We start from the raw sequence: 21853 nt of genomic DNA on the forward strand, positions 1-21853 counted from the left end.
GAAGCACAGGTCACGATAAAGAGCAAGTGGTACGCTACTGCTGAAAGGTGTTCAAAATCCGACTTGCAAGTTAAATGAAGTAAAATGGCTCTCTGCACTAAACCCTGGGGTTAAGCTGTAAAGTGATGAGGGCGGAGCTAGACGCTGTCTGTGCAGAGAAAGAGCTCCGTAGTGATTTACACCACTCTTGCTCTGATTAAAGCTACAATTAGCATATTTTAAAATAAATTCTTTTGGGATGCCTGCACAAATTACTACAGTTTATAATATTATGATATTGTTTTACAAGCACATCCGCCCTGTCAAAAATTCACATTGCTGTAAGAAATATTTCAGAGAGCTAGAGGCTCACGATTTACCTCTGAGATAAGTCACTAATGCCAGTGTTTGGAGGAAAAATGTTTCAAATCACTCGAAAGCTATTAACATTCCTTGGATTACAAATTACACATACTATTTCCAATCAGTCTTTATTGCAAAGACACATTTCAACTGTACTGAGAAATACTAAAAAAAGAATCTGCTTTATTCTGCTAGGAAACTGAAGCTTGAAACAATATTCACCTTCCAACAGGGCAGTGATCCAAAGAGCACAAGGCCAAACAACTCTGGAGTAGCTCAAAAACAAAAAGGTGAATGTCCTACTGGAGTCCAGTCAAGGCCCTGACCTCAATTCCATTGAGAATCTACAGCAATATTTAAAAAAATTGCAGTCCTCAAGCATCACCCAACCAAGCTGAACAACATGCTACAGATCTTCTTTCCCTGACATAGGGAAGAAATGAACTCCTGTGCATAGTGCAAAGCTAATACCACTCATAACTAAGCAATTATTTCAGGAAAGATGTGCCTCTACAAACATTATTTTGAAGGGCTTAAATATTTATGCAGGCAACAAATTTCAGATGTTAATTTTCCTTATAATATAGGCAGACAACTTATTTTAGTTTCAATATCTTTTGAGTTTGAGCAACGTTATTGTTAAGATAAAGTACCAGTCAAATGTTTGGACACGCCCACTCAGTGAGGGTTAAACAAACCAGAATATTTTTTATACTTTAGATTCTTCAAAGTAGGCACCTTTCGCTTTGATGACAGCCTTGCACACACTCAGCGTTCTCTCAGTCAGCTTCATGAGGTCGTCACCTGGCATGGTTTTCAGTGAACAGCTGTGGCCTCATCAAGAGTTAATTTGTGGAACTGCTCACCTTTTTAATGTGTCTGAGGCCATAACTTGGGTTGTGCAGAGGCAAGGTCTGGTCCACAGCTCTATACAGGGAATAGCCCTATTCCACCAATGACTAATGAGGAAGATGTCCAAACTTTTGACTGGTACTATATATGACAGTCTATGCACCACTGTTTCAAATGTTATTAACACTGTATTAAACAATAACAATAAAAATCATAACATATACAAATAACTTAAGCAAATTACATAATTCTTAATTACATTACAATGTGGAAATATTTGTCTACACTTGTTTGCATTAATATTGTATATGGACAGTTTGAATGCTTTTAGACTAGGTTGTTTAGGACTATTTAAAATTTAAAGCATTTTTTAAAAAGTACTATTTCATTTATTTAAGAAGCAAAATTATGCAATGTGCAAATTGCTCATTTAAGACAGTAATTATAATTATTCATAAAAAAATAAAAAAAATTAAAATAAAAAAAATGTAATTGCCACAAAATGTTTACAAAACACTGGTGTGTGATCAAAAAATATTCAGAGATGAGAAAATAGGCTGATGAAATTGACTGGAAAGGACATTAAACCACAACAAAAGCCATTCTACAAACTGAAAACCTCAGAAACACTAGTAAATATTCCAGGAGCAGCTGGCCTGCTAAAATTTACCCATGGCCACAGAGGCAAATATAAAACATTCGCTAACCAACGACACATAAATGATAATGTTACAATAGCTCATTAGCTAAAAACCACACGGTCAGTCCCAAAGCTTTATAGAAAAATGGACAGACCATTCCAAATATTTTGAGAAACACAAGTTACTTTATATCTGTCAAAGATTCTGCATTTCAAATGAGGAAAATCAGATAAACATTGGGGCATTAGTGGTAGCTGGAGTTGTGAGGTGGGAAGTAGTGGAGATATTTTTCTGCCTCAGGACAAAGACAACATGCAGTTAATGAAGAAAAATTGATTTTGTTCTATATCAGAGAATTCTTAAATATTGTCTGCCTGTTTATCTGTCCTTGAGCTAAAGCTACTCAGGATATGCAACAAAACCAAAATATCCACATACAATAGCTAAAAATAAGCAGATAATGATAACTGTAATGGTAAAGTTAAGCTTGTTTTAAGTTGGGATTTCCCCTTTACATTTGATATTGTACTTGATATTATTAAAAAAAAAAACCAATTATAGAAGTTGATGCCTGTAACACACTCCGGAACATTCGACAGAGGTCCGTTTACAATTGTGTGTAAATCACCATTGCTTTAATTACACTGTTCAATCATTTGGGAACATTCAAATAGATTACATTTTCCAAGTGCATTCTTTGACCATTCTCACCTGATACAAGGCTGTGTAACACTTCATATTTGCCATTGTCTGATTCTTCTGTTCATGATGCACCATATTAGACAAGGCTATTGCAGGCAGGCAAATCTTTGCTGCAAAGGCTAAGACTTCTGTGGATGCGCCTTTTAATCTTTATATATAAACCTACATGGAATGCTTCAGGGAGGAGATACATAAATACGTTATCAACTTTTCATGATTTGGTAGCCTCTATCCCAAATTTTCAGCTTGTTGTGGGCATCCTACTGTAAAAACATTTAAAATTTAAAAGGTTCTTCAGGTAAAACTTTAGAAATCCTTTCTTTGTACTATTTTCAGATAAGTTAATGTTGAAGAGGGATAACAAAGCAAAGATTCTTGTTTTCTGTGCAACTTCCTGCAAAAATCCCAATTGTCAGAAAAAAGGTTTGGTAATGCTTTGGAGTGGCCTACACAAAATTTTGACTTAAACCCAGTAGAGATGCTGTGGCAGGGCTTCAAAGAATCTATTCTTGCATTAAAAAAACGTATGATTATTTGTGGAGTACAACAGTTCTGCAAAGAAAATCGACTTAAACTGGTTCCTACATCACAATTTGAAAAGCTGACATTACATTGCAGAAAAACATTGGCTGTAGGGTTTTTTTTTTTGCAAAAGGTCATGAAAAAATAAATCATTTTAAAGGTCTTTGTTGTTGTTTAGTAAATTAAATCATTATTTAAAACTGTAATTTGAGTTTGAGGTTTTCTTTGCCCAATATCCCAAAGAAATGATTGTGAGAAATACAGAGTAATTAAGAAAATCAGGAAAAAGGGAGAATTTTTATTATGGCACTGTACATGAGTTGATGGCATGACATGAACATTCATAGTTCTGGCCCTCAACAAGTGGCAAACATATTATATCCCTGCACAGTATCACCTGATTTCCTTAATGAGCTTTCAGACTTTACAAGGAGAAAACCTGATTAGTGCAGTCAGGTGCTGTGATGCATGGCTGAACAAATACATGAAGAAACTGCCGATGAAGATGACAGCAGTTTGCTCCTATTTTTTGCAGTGCATATAATATTTAGTCGTCTAGAGCAGTGTGTAGTTTGGGTATCCTTTGATTGACCAGATAATATTCCAAATTTACAGGACCATGAAAAAGCCACATTTAAACGCCCCAGAATACTTTGTGACTGGATTACAATCTGCTGACTCAAAACATATTTTACCACATACGTGTGCATATTTTCTCACAAATTAAGTGAGTAATTTCAGTGTATTAGTATGCATGTGTGTGTATTTTGCTTACCTTAGTGTATTTGAAGCATTACAGGGGCAGTACTTGTCACAGATGAGGCCGTATAACCCTGGGGGGCAGAATCTGTCTTGGCAGTGGGGCCCTTTAAAGCCTGTGTCACACAGACAAGCCCCGTTTATGTGGTAACACTTAGCCCCATTCTGGCAGTCACAATGGAGGGCACACTGTGGGCCATACGTGCCCACAGGGCATTCCTCCTGGCACCTGGGCAAAAAACCACCATGCATTTTACTGAAAGTAGAACAGCTTTATTTCAACATTATTAACACCTAATTAGTAATTAGCCCTATTTGGCTCATTTTTCAGTACGCCTAAATATATGCTTTTATCATTGTAAAAATGTAAAATGATAATAAAATATAATATATTCTCACAAATGTGGCATTACTTGAATGTTGAGAATACATGCATCAAATAGAACAATCTCTGCTTGTTACAGTTGGCTACAACCAAGAAATAGTTGGCTACAACCAAGTGTTTGGTACAAAGAGAAAAGTGTCAACATCTGAGACTTTACAAATAATTTAAATATTATGAAAATGAAACTAGTAATTAAAAATGCTGTTTGCACCATTCATAGGAGGCCCGTTCCAACAGTTGGAGCAGTAGCAAATAAGCAAGGGAAAGGTCCATGGTGTGAAGTAATTTTATACTTCCTACAAGGACATTTAGACAAGTGATTTATAATCTCTGTTCTTATAAAGTATCAAGACTGTGTAGTCTTCACTACAGGTTTCATAACACTTCAAAACACAAAAAGCCCTTAATATGTGCAAAACAACAAAACTACAGAGGTCCCTGAAAGCACAAAGATACCAACTGTAACCAGCATGTTGGATTTTGTGGCAAATACTGTAATATACTAAATTAATTTAAATTGATGTAAATTGTCTGTATATATTGTCAGTGATTTGTTTGTTGCATCCTGAAGTCTGTCTTCAGTTTCTGCCAATAATTTTCATTTTAGAGCAGCAATATCATTCATTCATTTATTAATTGTCTGAAACCGCTTATCCAGTTCGGTGTCGCGGTGGGTCAGGAGCCTACCCAGATTCACTGGGTGCAAGGTGGGAACACACCCTGGAGGGGGCGCCAGTCCTTCACAGGGCAACACACACTCACACACTCACACCTATGGACACTTTTGAGTCGCCAATCCACCTACCAGTGTCTGTTTTTGGAAACCTGAGCACCTGGAGGAAACCCACACGAACACGGGGAGAACACACCAAACTCCTCACAGACAGTCACCCGGAGCAGGACTTGAACCCACAACCTCTAGGTCCCTAGAGCTATGTGACTACGACACTACATGCTGTTATTTGTGCCCTGCTACAGGCTCACACTTAAGCCCAGTTCGGAGGGGATTAGTTTTACCTGCGGAAATGGGTTAATGTAATGGAGTATCTCAGTGATTTTAGTCTCATCTGAATAGACAATTTCAGTCATATTTGAGTGTGCGATCTTTTTTCTTGAAAGATTCCAAAGCCATTTACCTACTATTTTACATATGAAAATACACCCAATATAAAAATGTGGGTGAATATTTCATCATATCCTATGGTAAAGGTATTTAATGATGTAATGCAAGGGAAAAAATCTGATGAATCAGAATCTCAGATGCTGATTGATGCACCGCACTCTAGTCCAAAAGATGGCCTAAAGCATTTCTCAGCAGAGTGAAACATCTTGTAGATATAAGTGAATTTTTGCACAATAGCAGCCTATAGGTGTGTATAAAAGTGTATCCTAATCATTACTAACCTAAAATGGTTTATAACAGCAGTTAAAATAATTGTGTGAAGGATTATGTGTGTGTATAATTTTTTTCCATTATCTGTTATGAAGGATTAGAAGATAAGGTCATTGATGGCTGGATATTTTTTGTTGATGGACTGTTCTCAGAACAGTAGTGACAGTTTAAAAACTCCACATCCACACTGTGAAAACACACACACAAATATTCCACTGTTATGCATAAATCGAGTATCCACACCCATTTTTTAAACCATTGTTTCTTATCCAGACAAATTCCATTAGTTCCAATTTTGGTCATTATGCCAGTTCCCCATATAATTATCTCAAAGAGAGATTTAGTGAAAGTAAGAAAAGCCTAGTGTGAGACAGACATCTACATGGTCAGAAAAAACTTGAGGTCACATGTCAGAGTTCTGTGCTGCTTTGGCATTAGTTGAGCTCATCAGTGAGCCAGCTTCCTTCTCTAGAGCAGAACAAGGTGAGGCCACTGTCATTAACTACAGTGAACACAATTAGACTGGGGCCTGTTCTCTGTATGGAATAGCAAAGTGACTTACGGAGAAAGGACTTTTACAAGAAGTTAAATATACAATCCTGGCAGAGCATCAATCTCCAGTGTCCAAAGAAGCCATTAGGAGACAGATAAATAGCTCAATTAAATTATAAAATGGACTAGTTATGTTTCACGTTTAAATTACAGCGGCACCAGCCGTATCAGGAGAGATGGGTGTTATTGCGAAGAGAGTGTTAGAAGAGGGGGGGGCTCTAACGCAATCTCAGATTATTCCTGCTGGGTTAATTCACCTGTCACAGTGCAAATGAATGAGGGCAATTTTGCAAAATATTAGAGAAAAAGAAGGGCTTGTCCTGGAAGTGTTTTCATCCTGCAGAGAATCACTTTACCAAGCTAATAAACCCTCAGGACGTCACAGGAAAATGAAGAGACCTGACCATTTCAATTGACTTGTAATACAACTTAATTACTAGTAATTAATGGACAGAAACCTAACAGAGCAGTGGCAAGTCGGCAGTGGAATCAATACGACACGACAGGATCTGATGAAAATGAGCACAAAGTTAGAGCAGGTACAACTACACTAATGAGTTATGAAACATACTAGACCTTTCGCATCTGCATTATAGGGCATTATTAAAGGGCAGTGCCAATTTATACATTTTAACACACAATTCTGTGCAAAATTCTCAAATTACTCAAATCTCTAAACCTAATTAACACATTCCGTCTTAATTAGCTTTTTAGGACTGTTTAAGCAGGTCAAGATTTTGCACAAAGACTTGCCAGCCAATCACAACTTCAGGGCATATTAATTTATTAGGTTCCTCAAACTTTGTGCTTGCACAGAATAACCAGTCTCTTCTCTGAACACCTGGTTTAAGATCTAAATATTAAGCTAACTGCAGAATACAAAGCAAAGCATGGCTAAAGAAAGATCCTGCAGTTTGATATTTCAACTGTACAATATTAATATAATTTAAAATGGTAGGGCAGTTAGTGGGGGCTGTGGAAGTCAACACAAGGTCTAGACCCCCAATAAACTATACTGCTAGTTGTCACAGCTGAGCAAGGAGGACGAGAAGACGGACCTAAATGGAAGGAATTATTTACAAAAGACAGAATCAAAATTAACACGGGTGGATACATGGAAACTAGACAAGACATAATTATGAACTAGCCAAAGACAGACAGGAGACAGCCATGAACCGGGGTAGACATGGGAGACACAGAGACAGAGTAAAACACATCTACACACACCACATGCGTATATTAGGACAAGACAAATGAGGAACACCTGGAGACAATTGGACAGAAGCAGGATTAAGGTGGGACTAGGGCGAAGACAGGAACAACAACAAACAGAGCCATGTGCTACATGAGCACATGGAGGGGAAAACAGAAAGGACTGGGCCAGGATGTGACACTAGTATACTGGTGACAGCAAATGACCTCAAGGAATTTTTTGCTTACATAAGAGATGGGCTTCTATGTTTGAAAAAACCTGAACCCAAAGAAACAGTCATGTGATATCATTATAGATTTCAACATCTAAATGTCTGTAAAAAAATATATGCAGATAAGCCAGAGGTATTTGAAAAATGAGTACTGTGGAATGAGGAATTAAACTTGAAACGTATTGGGACGCACAATCTAATCATTGAATTCAGGTGTTTCATTCTATATCATTGCCACATGTAAAGAACTTAATCCTTAATAAATATGAGTGTGATAATGTAATAGGTTATGCAAAGTCAGTTTGTGTTATATTTTCCCACTTACACAACCAAGTGTGAGTGGTACTATTAAAAAGTTAAAGCATGTAGGAACCACAGCAAATCAGCCACAAAGTGTTGCACAACATAAAATTACAGAGTTAAGTTGCAGACTTCTGAGGCGCACAATACCTAAAAGTCATCCCCTGTTGACTCATTAAATGCAGAAATCCAAACCGCGAAGCCACTAACGGTCTTAACATCAGCATAAGACTGTGCACTGGATGCTTCATGTCACTTGACCCTGGAAACATTCTGTGGGGTAACCAATCACGCTTCTCTATCTGACAGTTGGTGTTTGGCAAATTCCAGTGAAACATCTCCTACCTGACTTTATTGTGCCAACTGTAAGGTTTGGTAAAAGAAGGTATAATGATATGGGGTTGTTTTTCTTGGGTTGGTATAGGCCCCTTAGTAAGAGTAAAAAGAACTCAAAATACGTACCAAGACTTTTTGGACAACTGTATGCTTCCAGATTTGTGGGAATAATTTGGGGAGGGCTCTTTGCTTCTACCAGTCTATAAAGTCTATAAAGGTGTAGTTTGGTGAGTCTGGTGTGGAACTTAACTGGCCTGCACAGACTCCTCACCTTACCCCATCAAACACATTTGCGGTGAACTAGAACAGAGATAGCAAGCAAGGCCCTTCCCCTCCAACATCAGTGTCTGACCTCATTCTGGATTTATGTGCAAAAATTCCCACACACTTCAAAAATTCCCACACCACAAAATCTTGTAGAAAGCCTTCCCGAAAGAGTGGAAGTTTTTATAGTTGCAAAGAGGGGAACCAACTCCATATTAATGCTTATGGATTTAGACTGGGATATCATAAAAGCTCCTGTAGGTGTAATGTGTAGTTGCCCTAATACAGTGCATGTCTTGAAGAACAAAGCATGTAATGAGAGAAAAATCTTGCTAGCTGTTAAGTATGTAGGGGGTTTTTGGTTGTGTGGCAGCCAGTGGCACAGGCAACTTTGGCAGGAGGAAGGGATTATATTTAATATCAGCACATCCAGAAGGTTAGTGTGGTAAAGAATCAGAAACTGAAAATTGATTGGTTTCTATTTCTAAATTATAGCTGAAGGTTTTGCAGTGATCCTCCCAGTCCCTGGACGGAACGTAATTGAAAATGGGTACATATAAAAACAGCTCTGCATGCAAGATTGCCCAAGAATATTGCAAAACAAAAGGGCTCTACATGAAAACGTGATGAAAATTCCTAGCCACTGCCAGTACTGGCTTCATTATTCCCTTACAGATGATAGAGATATAAAGCATAGGTGCATTGGTAGTGAAATTTCTGCAGTGTTTTAATTCTTTTGTATTTACTTCCAAACCTGTAATTTGGCCAGGTGTACCTAACCCCTGCTGCATGATAAGAAACTTTACTCCATGGTGATACTGACGTTTTACACATATTTTCCTATTGATCCTTCTGCAGAAAAAATTAAAATCACAGTTTTACCAAAATCAAAGAGCAATTTGTGACATTACAGAGGAGACAAGTTTTTTGGATGAAGCTGAATACTGTAGCTAATAACAAAAGTAATAAGGCCATAGCAAATTTTGCTGGTGGTGTGATGTTTGAAATGTGGCAATATACCTGCGTCCGGTATAGCCTGCCACACATTGGCACTGGCCAGTGATATGGTCACACAGTCCTCCATTGCGGCACGAGCAGTCCTTGCTGCAGTTGATGCCATATTTGCCTAATGGACAGGGCTGGGCACAGACAGACCCCTGTGGTGTAGTAAGAAGAGGGAAGAGAGAGTGGTGTGTGAATTTTAGAGGACTGAAGAGACTAATCCACACAAATCCAATCAAGTCTATCACTAAAGCCTCAGCGCTTTAACAAAAAGATAATACAAAGCCAGTATTAATGAGGCTCAGAAAACTTTGCATATTTCGTTTTTAGAAGTAATAATCAGCACTGGTTACTTTGAGGTCCTCTGCGGATGGCTGACATTTTCTTTACTCAGAATCTCTCACACTCCCTCCTTATCCCTATTCACTTAGTCCCTCCTTTAGCCCCTTAATTACCCTTTCTCCCCCTTTTCTTTCTCCCTTGCTTCATCTCACATCATCTATCCCTTTATCACTCATCCTCCCTTTCCTTCTCCTTCACTCTCCCTCCACCCTTACCCTTGTCATCTCTCCTCTATCCTCTGTCACCCACCTTTCTCCTTCATTTACTTTAAAGGAACAATCTGTCCTTTTCTCCAATGATTCTAAACCTTGTTATGAAACCACTTTTATACTGACACCTAGAGGCCTGGATGAATCTTGTGCACGCTGTATATAGGTAAATAATAAAAATTCTCTTTCATAAATGCTATACTACTTTGTGATGGTAAAAATGGCTTTTCTTCTATGGCTTTCATTCAGGTGTTTGCTGTGAGTCTTACGGTCCATCCAGCCGGGCAGGAGCACTCCCCGCTGATGTGGTGGCAGGTTCCTCCATTCTGGCATGGGCAGCGCTGCTCACACTGGGGCCCATGACTGCCCGAGGGACACCGCTCTCCACAGCTGCCACAGCACAAGAACAAAGACCTGCTCAGACTGCCACTGCCATTGCACTGGGTTGCAGCATGAAACACCAAGCTTCAACAACTTTCCTTTTTTTTTTAATTCCCACACATAATCCTTTGTCTCAATTTAACCCTTTAAACCCTAGCCTCATTACTCAGTCCTTATTATTTCATAACTACTATTTATTATTTAATACCCATGGGGAATTAAGAATATGTAAGTCATATAGTTGCACAAGTGATGAGCTGAAGTGTGGGCACACATACTAAACTAAAATTAACTAAAAGGAATATAGCTAGCAATGAATTTCAAAGTTATGACTGGAAATATGGAAATGTTAGCTGTGTTTACACCATGTAAAAAACTTCTCTGAATATTGTATGAGTGTTTAATTATGGCTGGATCCATAGAAATAGTTAAGGTACAACTGTGTTTGTAAAGTCCAGTTCCCTAAAGGTGTATTACATTGTGAATAATTGTAAGCTTTCGTTGTAGCACTCTGCAAAATAACATAATAAAATATAAGCCCTAAAGATGAAAGTGTGTATAATATTAACACAATTTGAAATCCTACAATAATATAGAATTAAATCCAATCTTAAAAATATAGAATATGGTACAACTAGGTTCCCTAACTATAAATACTGAAAAGGAGGGTACCACTACAGTGACCATTTTTCTAAAACGTGCACTATAATTTACTGTTATACAGGATATTACTGTGAGAACCAGAACTTGTGTATCCATTAGTGTCAATTCCTTTGCCATAATTTGTAAATACTATCTGCAAATTTCATGATGTGTAACCAGCAAGGGCTGACAACTTCTATTTTAAATGCCAACCAACCCTGCTCCTACATTATAAAGTTAACATTTCATACCACATTTGTTTTTACAGGGACAGAATATATGACTAGTGAAAGGCTACTTACACGGCACCCATGTACCCTGGGGCACAGATGCACTCCCCAGTTTCATGGTGGCAGGTGGCACCATTGAGACACTGGCATTGCAGCTGGCAGCCCTTGCCGTAGTACCCCGGTTCACAGTGATCCTCACAGCGCCAGCCCTGATACCCATCCGTGCAAACACAAGCTCCGGTGATGGGGTTACACAAAGCTCCGTTCTGACACTGGCAGCGGTTACTGCAGTGTGGCCCCCAGTATCCACTTTCACATCCTAAAATATAAAGAAGAAAAAAGAGTTTTAACAGCACATGGATGACAAAAGAGAATATTGCCACTTCTGGGCCCATGTAACTAAGAGTAATAAGAACTTTGATGTGTCAGGGCACCTGTTCAGTTATTCTCCAACACACTTTTTTATGTCAAGGACATCAGGGTTAAAAGTGCAAAAGTAAAAAAAATGAAATATCATTAAATATTAACATGAACATAACAACTTAGAGACTTGAACAGCATCAAGTACTTCCAAACCAAGCTGAAAACTGAACCCTGCTTGGAAATCTTTCAAGCTGGCACACTTTCTGAAGGTTTTAAACCCAATTTTTAACCCAATCTCACCGGTTTAAAATTGAGTCTATAAAAATTGTGGTTTACAGTATATTGCTCTTAATTTAAAAACCTCTTATTATATGTACTCTATATGAATACACTTTTATACATTTATGGATGAAAAAAACTTGTATCTTTTTCTTTTGTGTGTGTGTGTCACACACACTAGCTGCCATATTCAGGATTGATGACAAAAAAATCCAAAATGTTCATGTTCTTTTATTCTTTCATGTGTGAAGTCACCACCTATGCCAAGCAATGCATCTGCAAGGCCACCAGCATTGTGTAAAACCCATCCGACCCCTCTCAAAGACTCTTCACCCTCCTGCCATCTGGCAAAAAATTCCAGAGTCTTCACTCTACCACTAGCACACTCCAAAACATCTTTTCAGAAATCGTCAGATTACTAAACACACTGCTACACTGCGGAATCCATCTACACACACACACACACACACACACAGAGCAGCTGCAGGCAGCCACCCCCTGTGCCTGGAGAATGTTTTTGGTTTAGGTGCCTTGCTCCAGGGCACTTCAGCTGTGGATATTCCTGCCAGTGGTGGATCAAATTGGAGACCTTCCAGTCCAAAGCCTGCTTTTCTAAAGCCTTAACTTTCTTTGAATATTGCAGAGGACAAATAACTGCAAAAATTATTTGCAGTTATTTGTCTATTAAATGCTGTTTCAAAAACTGCACAAAAACACACCCATACACACCAAGCTCCTCACAGACAGTCATCCAGAGCCAGGCTTGAACCCACAAGCCCAGGACCCTGGACCTGTGTGACAGTGACACTACATGTTGTGCCACCTTGCCCCCCTGAACTGGTCATGTAAAGTCCATTATTGGTATTGTCAAGTAATATTGTCAAGGAGATATTGTCCAGCCTTGATGGACTTCAGTCAAAATGAATGTTTTTATATTTTGTAAATAAAATATGAACAGATCACACACTCTATATATAACATGATAGCATGAAACAATGCCACAGGACAAAGTAGTGAAAAAAAGTGTTGCTACATGATGCACAATTGTGTGAACACAGCAGTAAGACTGCCAGGCAACTGCAGACTCTGAGGAAGAAGTCTTAGCACTGTCAGCAGGCAAGCACATAGAGCCCCAGGCCAGCGTCCAGTGCCAGTGGCGTGTGTAAACGAGTCAACACTCACACTAGAGCTCCCCATCACTGCCCCCATGAGCAAGAAAAAGTCCAGAAGTGTTAGGCAATGCTTGAAAGGCTTTCTACAGCCAACAGACAGCAGGGATATGATGGGGCTCAGTCCAGGTCTATAAAAAATTCTAAAACCTATAATTCTGCTGCTGAGGATTTAGCATGAGGATGTACCAATAGATTTGACACAACGCACAGTGTATTAAAGTGAAAGTCAGCTAGCAGACTGTTTGTGCAGGGCTGCAGCATGAGGAACCATAGGGATATATATATATATAATATCTCCATTTCTTTTTCTCCTAGGCAAGAATGAGATCAAATGGAATACAGTCTCAGCTTGAGATTTGTGTGTGTTCCTATTGATGTGCAACTGAGTAAACACGGGCCTTAACATTACCTCAACTACTTCTCACTCTACTTAGTGTGATATTGTGTTAAGACATATATGTAGAATGTCCTACCTGGCCTAGAGCGTGTTTGTTTACAGCTTTTTGGTCAATGAAAGCTGCACAGACTTTTTTTCAGTGGAAAATTTAACCCATAAATAAATGTGTAAAGAGGAGTGGGGGCCAATACAAAGAAAGAAAATAAGCAATAATCAGAGGACAGCCTGAAATACCAAATCAACCTTCCAGCACTTAGCATTCACCAGGGACACCATGGCTGTTACTCAATTAGTGTTCCTACAATCTCATGTTCTTGCTTAATGTCATTTTCCGCTGCCCAAATCCAGCAACATCCTGAAAAAGTGTAGATACCCGTTACCAACACTCTAACAACTGCTTAAGGACATACATTTATTTATTTATTTATTTATTTTTTGTATGTGTAAGTACTGGCCATCGTGACTGTAAGAAAGAGGACCTTAGCTATTCTTCTCACCAAGCGAACAGGGCTTGCTGGAATCTCTTGTGGTGAAGTGAGATGGATTTAAAGTTGGATTTCTTATAGAAATAAAATTGTGTTCTTACCTAGATAGGATAGTCTGTGCATGAAATTCTGCAAGTCACTGAGCTAGAATAACTCTTTTAGTGTTTAGTTTATTTGTTCAGAAGTAGATCATTCAAAAAAGTGGAGGAACAGAGAAGAAAGGGGGTCAAGGTTATGGGTTGGTTCCCAAACAAGACCAGACAACTCTAGTTTTGCTGGCCATCTGTTGCAAAAAAGTTGTCACACAAGCATCATTAATATTTCAGTAATGGGAAGGCAGTTGTTCATGGGCATTCAAAACTGCATATCATTCTTTCTGTGTTTAAAAAAAAAACCAGCATAAAATATGAAATATGTTTGCTTTTTTTACCAAAAAAGAGGAGAATAAGCTTTCCTCAAAATCTTGTATTCTGTATAGATAAATTAACATGGAGAAAATATACAACCGTCTAAATAAAAAATTAATTACATGTAGTTGTTCATTTATGATTTAAAATGGTCAAATATTGTCACAATTGTTTACATTGACACAGGATTGGCCTACATTGTGAGCTACATCAGTAAGGTTAAAATATGCTATGCCTGTTCTAAAAGCTTCCCGGGTGCAATTAAATCTTATTTAGCCCACTCCGTGAGCTACCTCATTACGATTAAAACATACGATGCAGGACAAACCTGGTACAACTGTACCACGTTGATACACAGTTTTGAAACTTTTCCATGTTCAAACTGCTACTATTTAAAGTTCTCAAGCAATTAAAATGTTTCATTAAAGAAAAAGGTGACATAACCCAGTGGTAGACATATATCTGTTCTACATTTTAGGACTATGTTGCAGGTATCAAATTCCAAATGATAACTTCAGGATCGCGATGGGTCCAGAGCCCACTCGGAATCATTGGGCGCAAGGCAGGAACACACCCTGAAAGGGGGGCCTGGCCTTCACAGGGCAACACACACACAGATAATCACTTACACTTTTGAGTCGGCAATCCACCTACCAACTTGTATTTTTGGACCGTGGGAGGAAACCCATGGGGACAGGGGGAGAACACATCACAGACAGCTAAGAACTCTTCACAGACAGTCACCCAGAGCGGCACTTGAACTCACAACCTCCAGGTCCCTGTGGCTGTTGATTCAAATCGCACCTTGGGTCATTGTCTGTGTGGAGTTTGATGGTGTTCTTCATGAGTCTGCATGAGTTTCCTTTGGTGCTCTGCTTTCCTCCCACAGTCCAAAAACACATGCTGATAGGTGGACTGGCTATTCAAAAGTGTCTGTGTGTGTGTGTGTGTGTGTGTGTGTGTGTATAGGTGTGAGTGTGTCATGCCCTGTGATGGATGAAGCAGTTACTAAATGTGAATGAATTAATTTATAAATTTAAAATATCATTTTCTGGAAATTAGACCCTGGCATGCAAGTCTTTTTTTGATGAATTATCTTAAAGTATCAAGATATGTTGAAAAAAATATATATCTTTTTGTTGTTAAAATCCTGCTAATCGTAGGTTGCCATCGACGTTGTTGAGGCGCACTTTTGACAGTGATATCAAATGGTTTCAATGGTAGAGGACCGTCGCTATTGAACATACTGGACCACTGTTCAGACTTTTCAGTTTGAGCCAGAAAACAGCATTTCTGAAATCACTGACGATGACACACACCAGAGTTAAAATAATGACGAGCAGACACCTGTGGAAAAGGGAGTGGGAAAATGGTGTGTGTTGTTGTGAAAACTTTCAGTGTATGCTGGACAGTCCAGAGTTTTAAAGCTGTACTTTCACTTTTAGGGGTCCGTTAACGAGGCAGAAGAATCTGATGGTAAACTGAACGCCAGGAGAGAATCCATGTATGTTCATGTTGCTACTTCAGTTCGCTCTATATTCAGGGACTTTAGGACTTCTTATGTAAGGCAATTGTGCTCTTGTCACTTCACTCGGGGTGAATTGCCTTTTAGCCCACACTTAAACCCCACAGCATTAGTCCAGTCTCTCAGCAGTTGTGGTCTACTGAATGTTTCTAAATCCACCCGCGGTGAAGTGACGAGAGCAGAGCCGTGGGGGTTTTGGAGCTGTGTTCGCCTCTTGCTGCTTCTCTAATTTTTATTTTTTAGTCGTTGGTAAGCTGTGAAGACCGATATAAGTCTTTCCTTTGCCCTTTAACTGGAAATTACATACAAAAGCAACACAATGTGACACGGTTTTCTTTAAAATAACATTCACTGCTTTCAAGTTTTGCTCTGTGCTACCATTGACAATCTCCCTGTGTCTGCATGGGTTTCCTCAGGGTGCTCTGGTTTCTTCCCACAGTCCAAAAACACACATTGGTAGCCCTGCTAAGCCCTGCTAAGGACTGGCGCCCCCTCTATTATTACTGGAGCATTTTAAAATTTCAGATGTGTTCCATCTAATTTTATGACACAGTCTGTCTAAAGACCCAGCACTTACTCTGCACTCCTTCTATTAACTTAGAAAGAAGATTATTATTCAGAGTGAAGTAACTCCCAATGACCAACAAGACCTGGTTCTGTGAATTGTGTACAAAAGGTTGTGAAGTAGTGGTCTGCATCCTGCAATTGGCAAAGTGCAAGATTTGTAAAGTCATAGAATTTTATAGCTAAATATATGTTGAGGTATACAGCTTTGGTAAATGTTTTATCAATAGTTGTGCATCCCTTATAAATCTAGTAGTGGAGGGTGCATACATTACACACTCTAAATTAGCAAGTCGCTTACACCACTGAGAATGAAAGCTCTAAAATAAACACCATCAATAAGGTAAAGCCTCTGCTCTTAGGGAGTTTTGGAGATCTCAGCAGAGAGCAGCCCGGTGGTTCTGTTGTTTTTTTAAGCAGGTAGCCAGCATGAATGTGTCATCTGGAGGTGATTGCAGTGATTGAGAGAGCCTTATGTCTCCCATACACCCCCCAGCAGACGCTTGGATAAAAAAACACCAGGATGTGTCCTGAAACACAGGGTCAGTGAATATGCATGTATTGACTCCGGCATCATTTCTGATTAATGTTAACAGATCTGGGGAGGGGACTACCTGTTTTTTTGTGGGTTTTTTTTTTTTTGACCGAGCTTAGAGTGGGTGTTAGAACTGAATGAGGTCTTAATGAAACCTGTTGGCAGGGAGACAGAAGTGCTTGGTCTCTGTGCCAAGCAAACATGAGGTGGATGAGCAGGGGCTGGAGAGAAGAACACCATGTCTCAGAGGGGGGTCACCCAGCACAGTGGCGGTGTCTTTTGAGGCAGGGCTGGAGCACACTGTATTAAGCTGCCCAGAAGGGGCGGGTGAGCAGGTTATTGATTCGCGCAAATGGGGCTGGGATGTGTTCTTGTGTAGGCTGAGCTCTTGTACCACACAAATGACCTGGGCACTTTGGAAGCTGCGAGTCGGCGGGTGGTTGGGCGAGACAGATGAGCGGTTCGCCGCCTGATCTGCTCACAGTCAATCACCCGTCCACCCCCCCGTGATTCAGCTCTCCCACACTGATGAACCAGAGAGAGCAGACAAACACAACACATCCACTAACTCGCCAGCCGGCTGACCCTACACCTCGTCAACTCCTCATCAGACCCGAAGTGAAATCCTCGCTTCTGTGAGCACCTCACACTGAGGTCCTGAAGACGGCAACAACCCCATTTGAAATACCATTTGAAAATATCCTGCCTTGGCCTTAAATCTGACTGGGCTGTTCATTTGCAACGATGCTAAATTACGGTGGAGGAGGACAGACAAATAAAAGGGAAATCTGGACAGAGCTTAATTTTGCAGAAGTTTTTTTTTTCCTTCTGGCTCTCAAGTACTCCACAAAATGTTGCCATCGAAAGACTTAAAGCCTCTTTTCTCCAGCACAGCGACGCCTCAGCACATCTCCAGCTAAAGCCCATTATCTTGCCGTCTCTCTCCCTGCGCCAAGGCTTTCCCAGACTTGCTAGAGCTTTGCTCTAACTGTGGGCCTCTGACAGCATTTAGCAGTGATTAAAGAGTCAGAGTTCACTCTGCGCCACAGGCAAGACCTCAAAAACACACATATAGGCTCATCCCTACCGTTTTGTGTTCCAAGGGTGTGAAACGAAAGCTTTCACAACGATGAGTAAAAATCTAAAAGGGGATGAAGGAGAGAGGATAAGAACCCCCTCCCCATGGGGCGTAACACATGTGGGTGTGGGTTTGACAGAGTGCGTAAGAGTGTGGGCAGAGATTTCAACAGGAGTAGAGGAGATGTGGAGACCTGCAATGCAACCCCCATTAATGGCACAGACTCTGAGCTAACCGGCTAATCAGAGGCTGCGTATGGGGATGCAACCTGCTCTCTTCAGCTCGACAAACTCTGGGCTCAGAGCAGCGGTTCTGAGCCGCAGGCGTGAGCTTGTATACTATACTTTTATAAGAGGGGAAATCCAATGGACTAATCCGATCAGATGGATGGGAAAGATCTCTGTGAAGGGCACTGTGCACCACAATGCGGGGAGAAGTGAAGCTCAGATCCATAATGTTAGCCTTTGAAGTTCTCCCAGAAGTACAGAAAGTCTGCACAGGCCAAGCCTGCAGGAACAAAACCCAGAATCCTTTCAGTTTCTGACTTGATTCAAATGTGCTCAAAGTTGTTAAGAATATGGCTGTGGTGTAATATTTAATTTGGCTTGAGAGCTTCTGATATTCGGAAGTAAACATGAGTGTTTCATGAAGTGTACTAGGAATTAATCTGAAGTCTGTGTTTCTTCACTCTTAAAGCTTTCATAATTTAAGACCAGAATATAGACAAAAGTATTTCTGCAAGTATTTTGGGCAGATTCATTTGTACCTATGTATAAATCACTTTTCTCAAAGTTTTATTTACCTGCACAAACACTACCAATATTCTGTTTTAATTTATCATGAAGGTCCTACAAAAATATATTACATTATTAATTAATAATACAGTTGTTTAATGTCTAATTATCTCATAACAAGGACAATCTGTCCATAAACTCCATCAAAACAAAAGGGCCTGAATCAGTCACTGTTAAAAAAGCTCAGTTAAAGTGATTGATTACAGTACTGTGTCTCAATCAAAGCACACAATGCCTCTAGGGCCAATTACAGTCTCCCTGCTCCTAGTCTTACACCCTGCTCCTTTAATTAAAACTCCAGAAATACAGAGCCACACTGCAATCAACTAACTCACCAAAACCTTAGCTCTTTAGCTAATGGCTGCAGGATGAGGCAAATTGGACTCTAGTGAAACAAAGAGCTGAAACTTTGACAGGGTCTTTGCATCACTGCAAGAGTTTAGAACAGGTGTCTTCTTAAGACTGTTTGTCTATGACTCATGGCCTCTGTAGGTCAATGATAATCTGGTCTGAATATAGAGGCAGTGACCCTGCACCTCCATCACTGCATCTCAGTGTAACTGTAGGACTGCCTGGCAAAATGAGTTTTAATTCCCTGCTGAGGCAGAATGAAATCAGACCTCAAGAAACCCTGTACCATATTGTTAACTTCATATATTTAGCTGTTCCTGTTCTGCACGAGTCACAGCTCAAACTAAACATTTAAGGCAACTTAATAAGGCAATTTAAGTTTCAAGATGGGCCAATTGGATCCAGGTAGTTCTTTATAGCAAAGCAAAAGAAGGCTTTATTTTTATTTTTTTCAACTAATTTAGATTTTCTTTAAATCAACATTAAGTAGTAAGTTTACCTTAAAATTACAGCTTCAAATTCACTGTAATAGGGAGGATAGGGCACCTGTCATTGCTGCACTGGTCTCAGCACTGCACTCTGTAACTTTTGGGGGAGGGTATCTAAAAATATATATGCATATCCAATATCATTACATATTTTGTAAACAATAATAAAAGGTGATTAACTAAATAAGAAACTATGTATATCGATGTTGTTTTGGTTTTTCATACTCTACCTATACCTAAATAAGTATATGTACGTATATGTTTCAGCCTGATGCCTTATGGAGAGAGAAGGAGGTTATAATAGCAGCCATATAATCTATGCATCAAATATTTACTTTTTTTACATGATCAAAAGAGCTGTAGACTTTTAAAACATATCATGCAAATGAGATGTGCAAGCGTGACTATCCTTTTTAAATATTAATCATCTTCTTTATCATCACACAAGAACCTTACATATAATGTTCAGATTTTCTACCAATCACCACACTTTCCCAAACCAACACCTCCAAACCTATCACAATATAGGAACTTTATATATATATTTTTATATTAATTATGCAAACATATCCAAACAAGAGCTTACCACTGGCCTTTACATTTGACATTATATTTGGGTGCAAAATAAAAAGAAAATAACATAATTATCCAAGTCAATTATAATCTGTGGAGCAACACGGTGGTGCAGCAGGTAGTGTCCAGACACACAGCAACAGGGACCTGTAGGATGTGGGTTCAAGTCCCGCTCTGGGTGACTGTCTGTGAGGAGTGTGGTGTGTTCTCCCTGTGTCTGCGTGGGTTTCCACCGGGTGACTGTCTGTGAGGAGTGTGGTGTGTTCTCCCTGTGTCTGCGTGGGTTTCCTCCGGGTGACTGTCTGTGAGGAGTGTGGTGTGTTCTCCCTGTGTCTGCGTGGGTTTCCACCGGGTGACAGTCTGTGAGGAGTGTGGTGTGTTCTCCCTGTGTCTGCGTGGGTTTCCTCCGGGTGCCCCGGTTTCCTCCCACAGCCCAAAAACACATGTTGGTGTACATGGATTGGTGACTCAAAAATGTCCGTAGGTGTGAGTGTGTGAGTGAATGTGTGTGTGTGTGTTGCCCTGTGAAGGACTGGTGCCCTCTCCAGGGTGTATTCCCGCCTTGCGTCCAATGATTCCAGGTAGGCTTTGGACCCACCGCGACCCTGAACTGGAAAAGGGTTACAGATAATGAATGAATGAATGAATTATAATCCATGTCCTATCCTTAATTGTGAGAGCTCTTTCAACACCATGGCTTTAAAAGTTTTCCACTATCATCTGAATGGCTCGTTCCTTTCCTAACTTTTCTACCATGCTTCTTTTGATATTTAATTAATGGCTGACATCGCCCACTTTTGACTATAACAAACACAAATTATAGTGACTATGCTTACATTAAGGAGTACATGACTTTTTTGGGGTGTGAGGGGTTTCAGTGTGTGCTCCTGATGATGCGTCGAAATTGGCTACTTAACTCCAATTGACTTGAACCAAGACAGCGCCAGAGTTTCATCTCTGATAGACAATTAAACAAGCACACAAATAAATTCCGTTTAATAAATAATAAAAATAACCTAAGATGTTTCTGTCCATTTTTCCACTTAACACTATGGACCTGAAAGCTGTCACAAAGCCATTACTTGTTAGAAAAAGACCATTTACAAATCAAACAAAGAAACTGCTGGCGTTCTCATAGCACCCTTAAACCCAGTCCTGGACATTATTAAATGTCTCTGGGGTTACATTGAATATGAGAAGTAGATCATTTAGAACTTATTTTGAACTTAGGCAGTAAGTAAAATATTCAAACAGATTTCTTTGAAAAACTGACAGAAGCTGTAGATGTAAAGGCAAAGAGCGGATTTACCTTTTAGGCACGTACAAACAACAGTTGGTTTTCCCCCTTAAACTCACCATTCCACTTTAAAAGACGCTTAGCTTTGAAATGTTAACAACCAGAGAGAAGTGTGATTGCCCACAATTGTAGACATAACCTTTAAATGTTTGTATAACATTTAGTTCTTCAGATTTTTAGGTAAATGTCTATGTGCCCTGCCACTGAAAAATTAAGAATGTACACTAGCTGACTGAAAATTAAATAAATAAAGGTGATCTCTGACTT

The 21853-nt window shown here is 39.6% G+C and overlaps 1 protein-coding gene across 3 annotated transcripts in view; it reads right to left on the reverse strand.

Annotated features, from left to right (window-relative positions):
• Nucleotides 1-21853, reverse strand: part of megf11 (multiple EGF-like-domains 11) — a 147742-nt gene that overhangs the window by 43441 nt on the left and 82448 nt on the right. For all 3 annotated transcript variants that reach the window (XM_066684558.1, XM_066684559.1, XM_066684557.1), the window contains 4 exons: nt 11351-11597; nt 10295-10415; nt 9493-9629; nt 3835-4047 (listed from right to left, as the gene is read on the reverse strand). In XM_066684558.1, the coding sequence (XP_066540655.1) occupies nt 3835-4047; nt 9493-9629; nt 10295-10415; nt 11351-11597 (718 nt within the window). The remainder of the gene's footprint in view (nt 1-3834; nt 4048-9492; nt 9630-10294; nt 10416-11350; nt 11598-21853) is intronic.

The sequence above is a fragment of the Hoplias malabaricus genome, chromosome 11, assembly GCF_029633855.1.
Source record: "Hoplias malabaricus isolate fHopMal1 chromosome 11, fHopMal1.hap1, whole genome shotgun sequence".
Classification (NCBI taxonomy): Eukaryota; Metazoa; Chordata; class Actinopteri; order Characiformes; family Erythrinidae; genus Hoplias; species Hoplias malabaricus.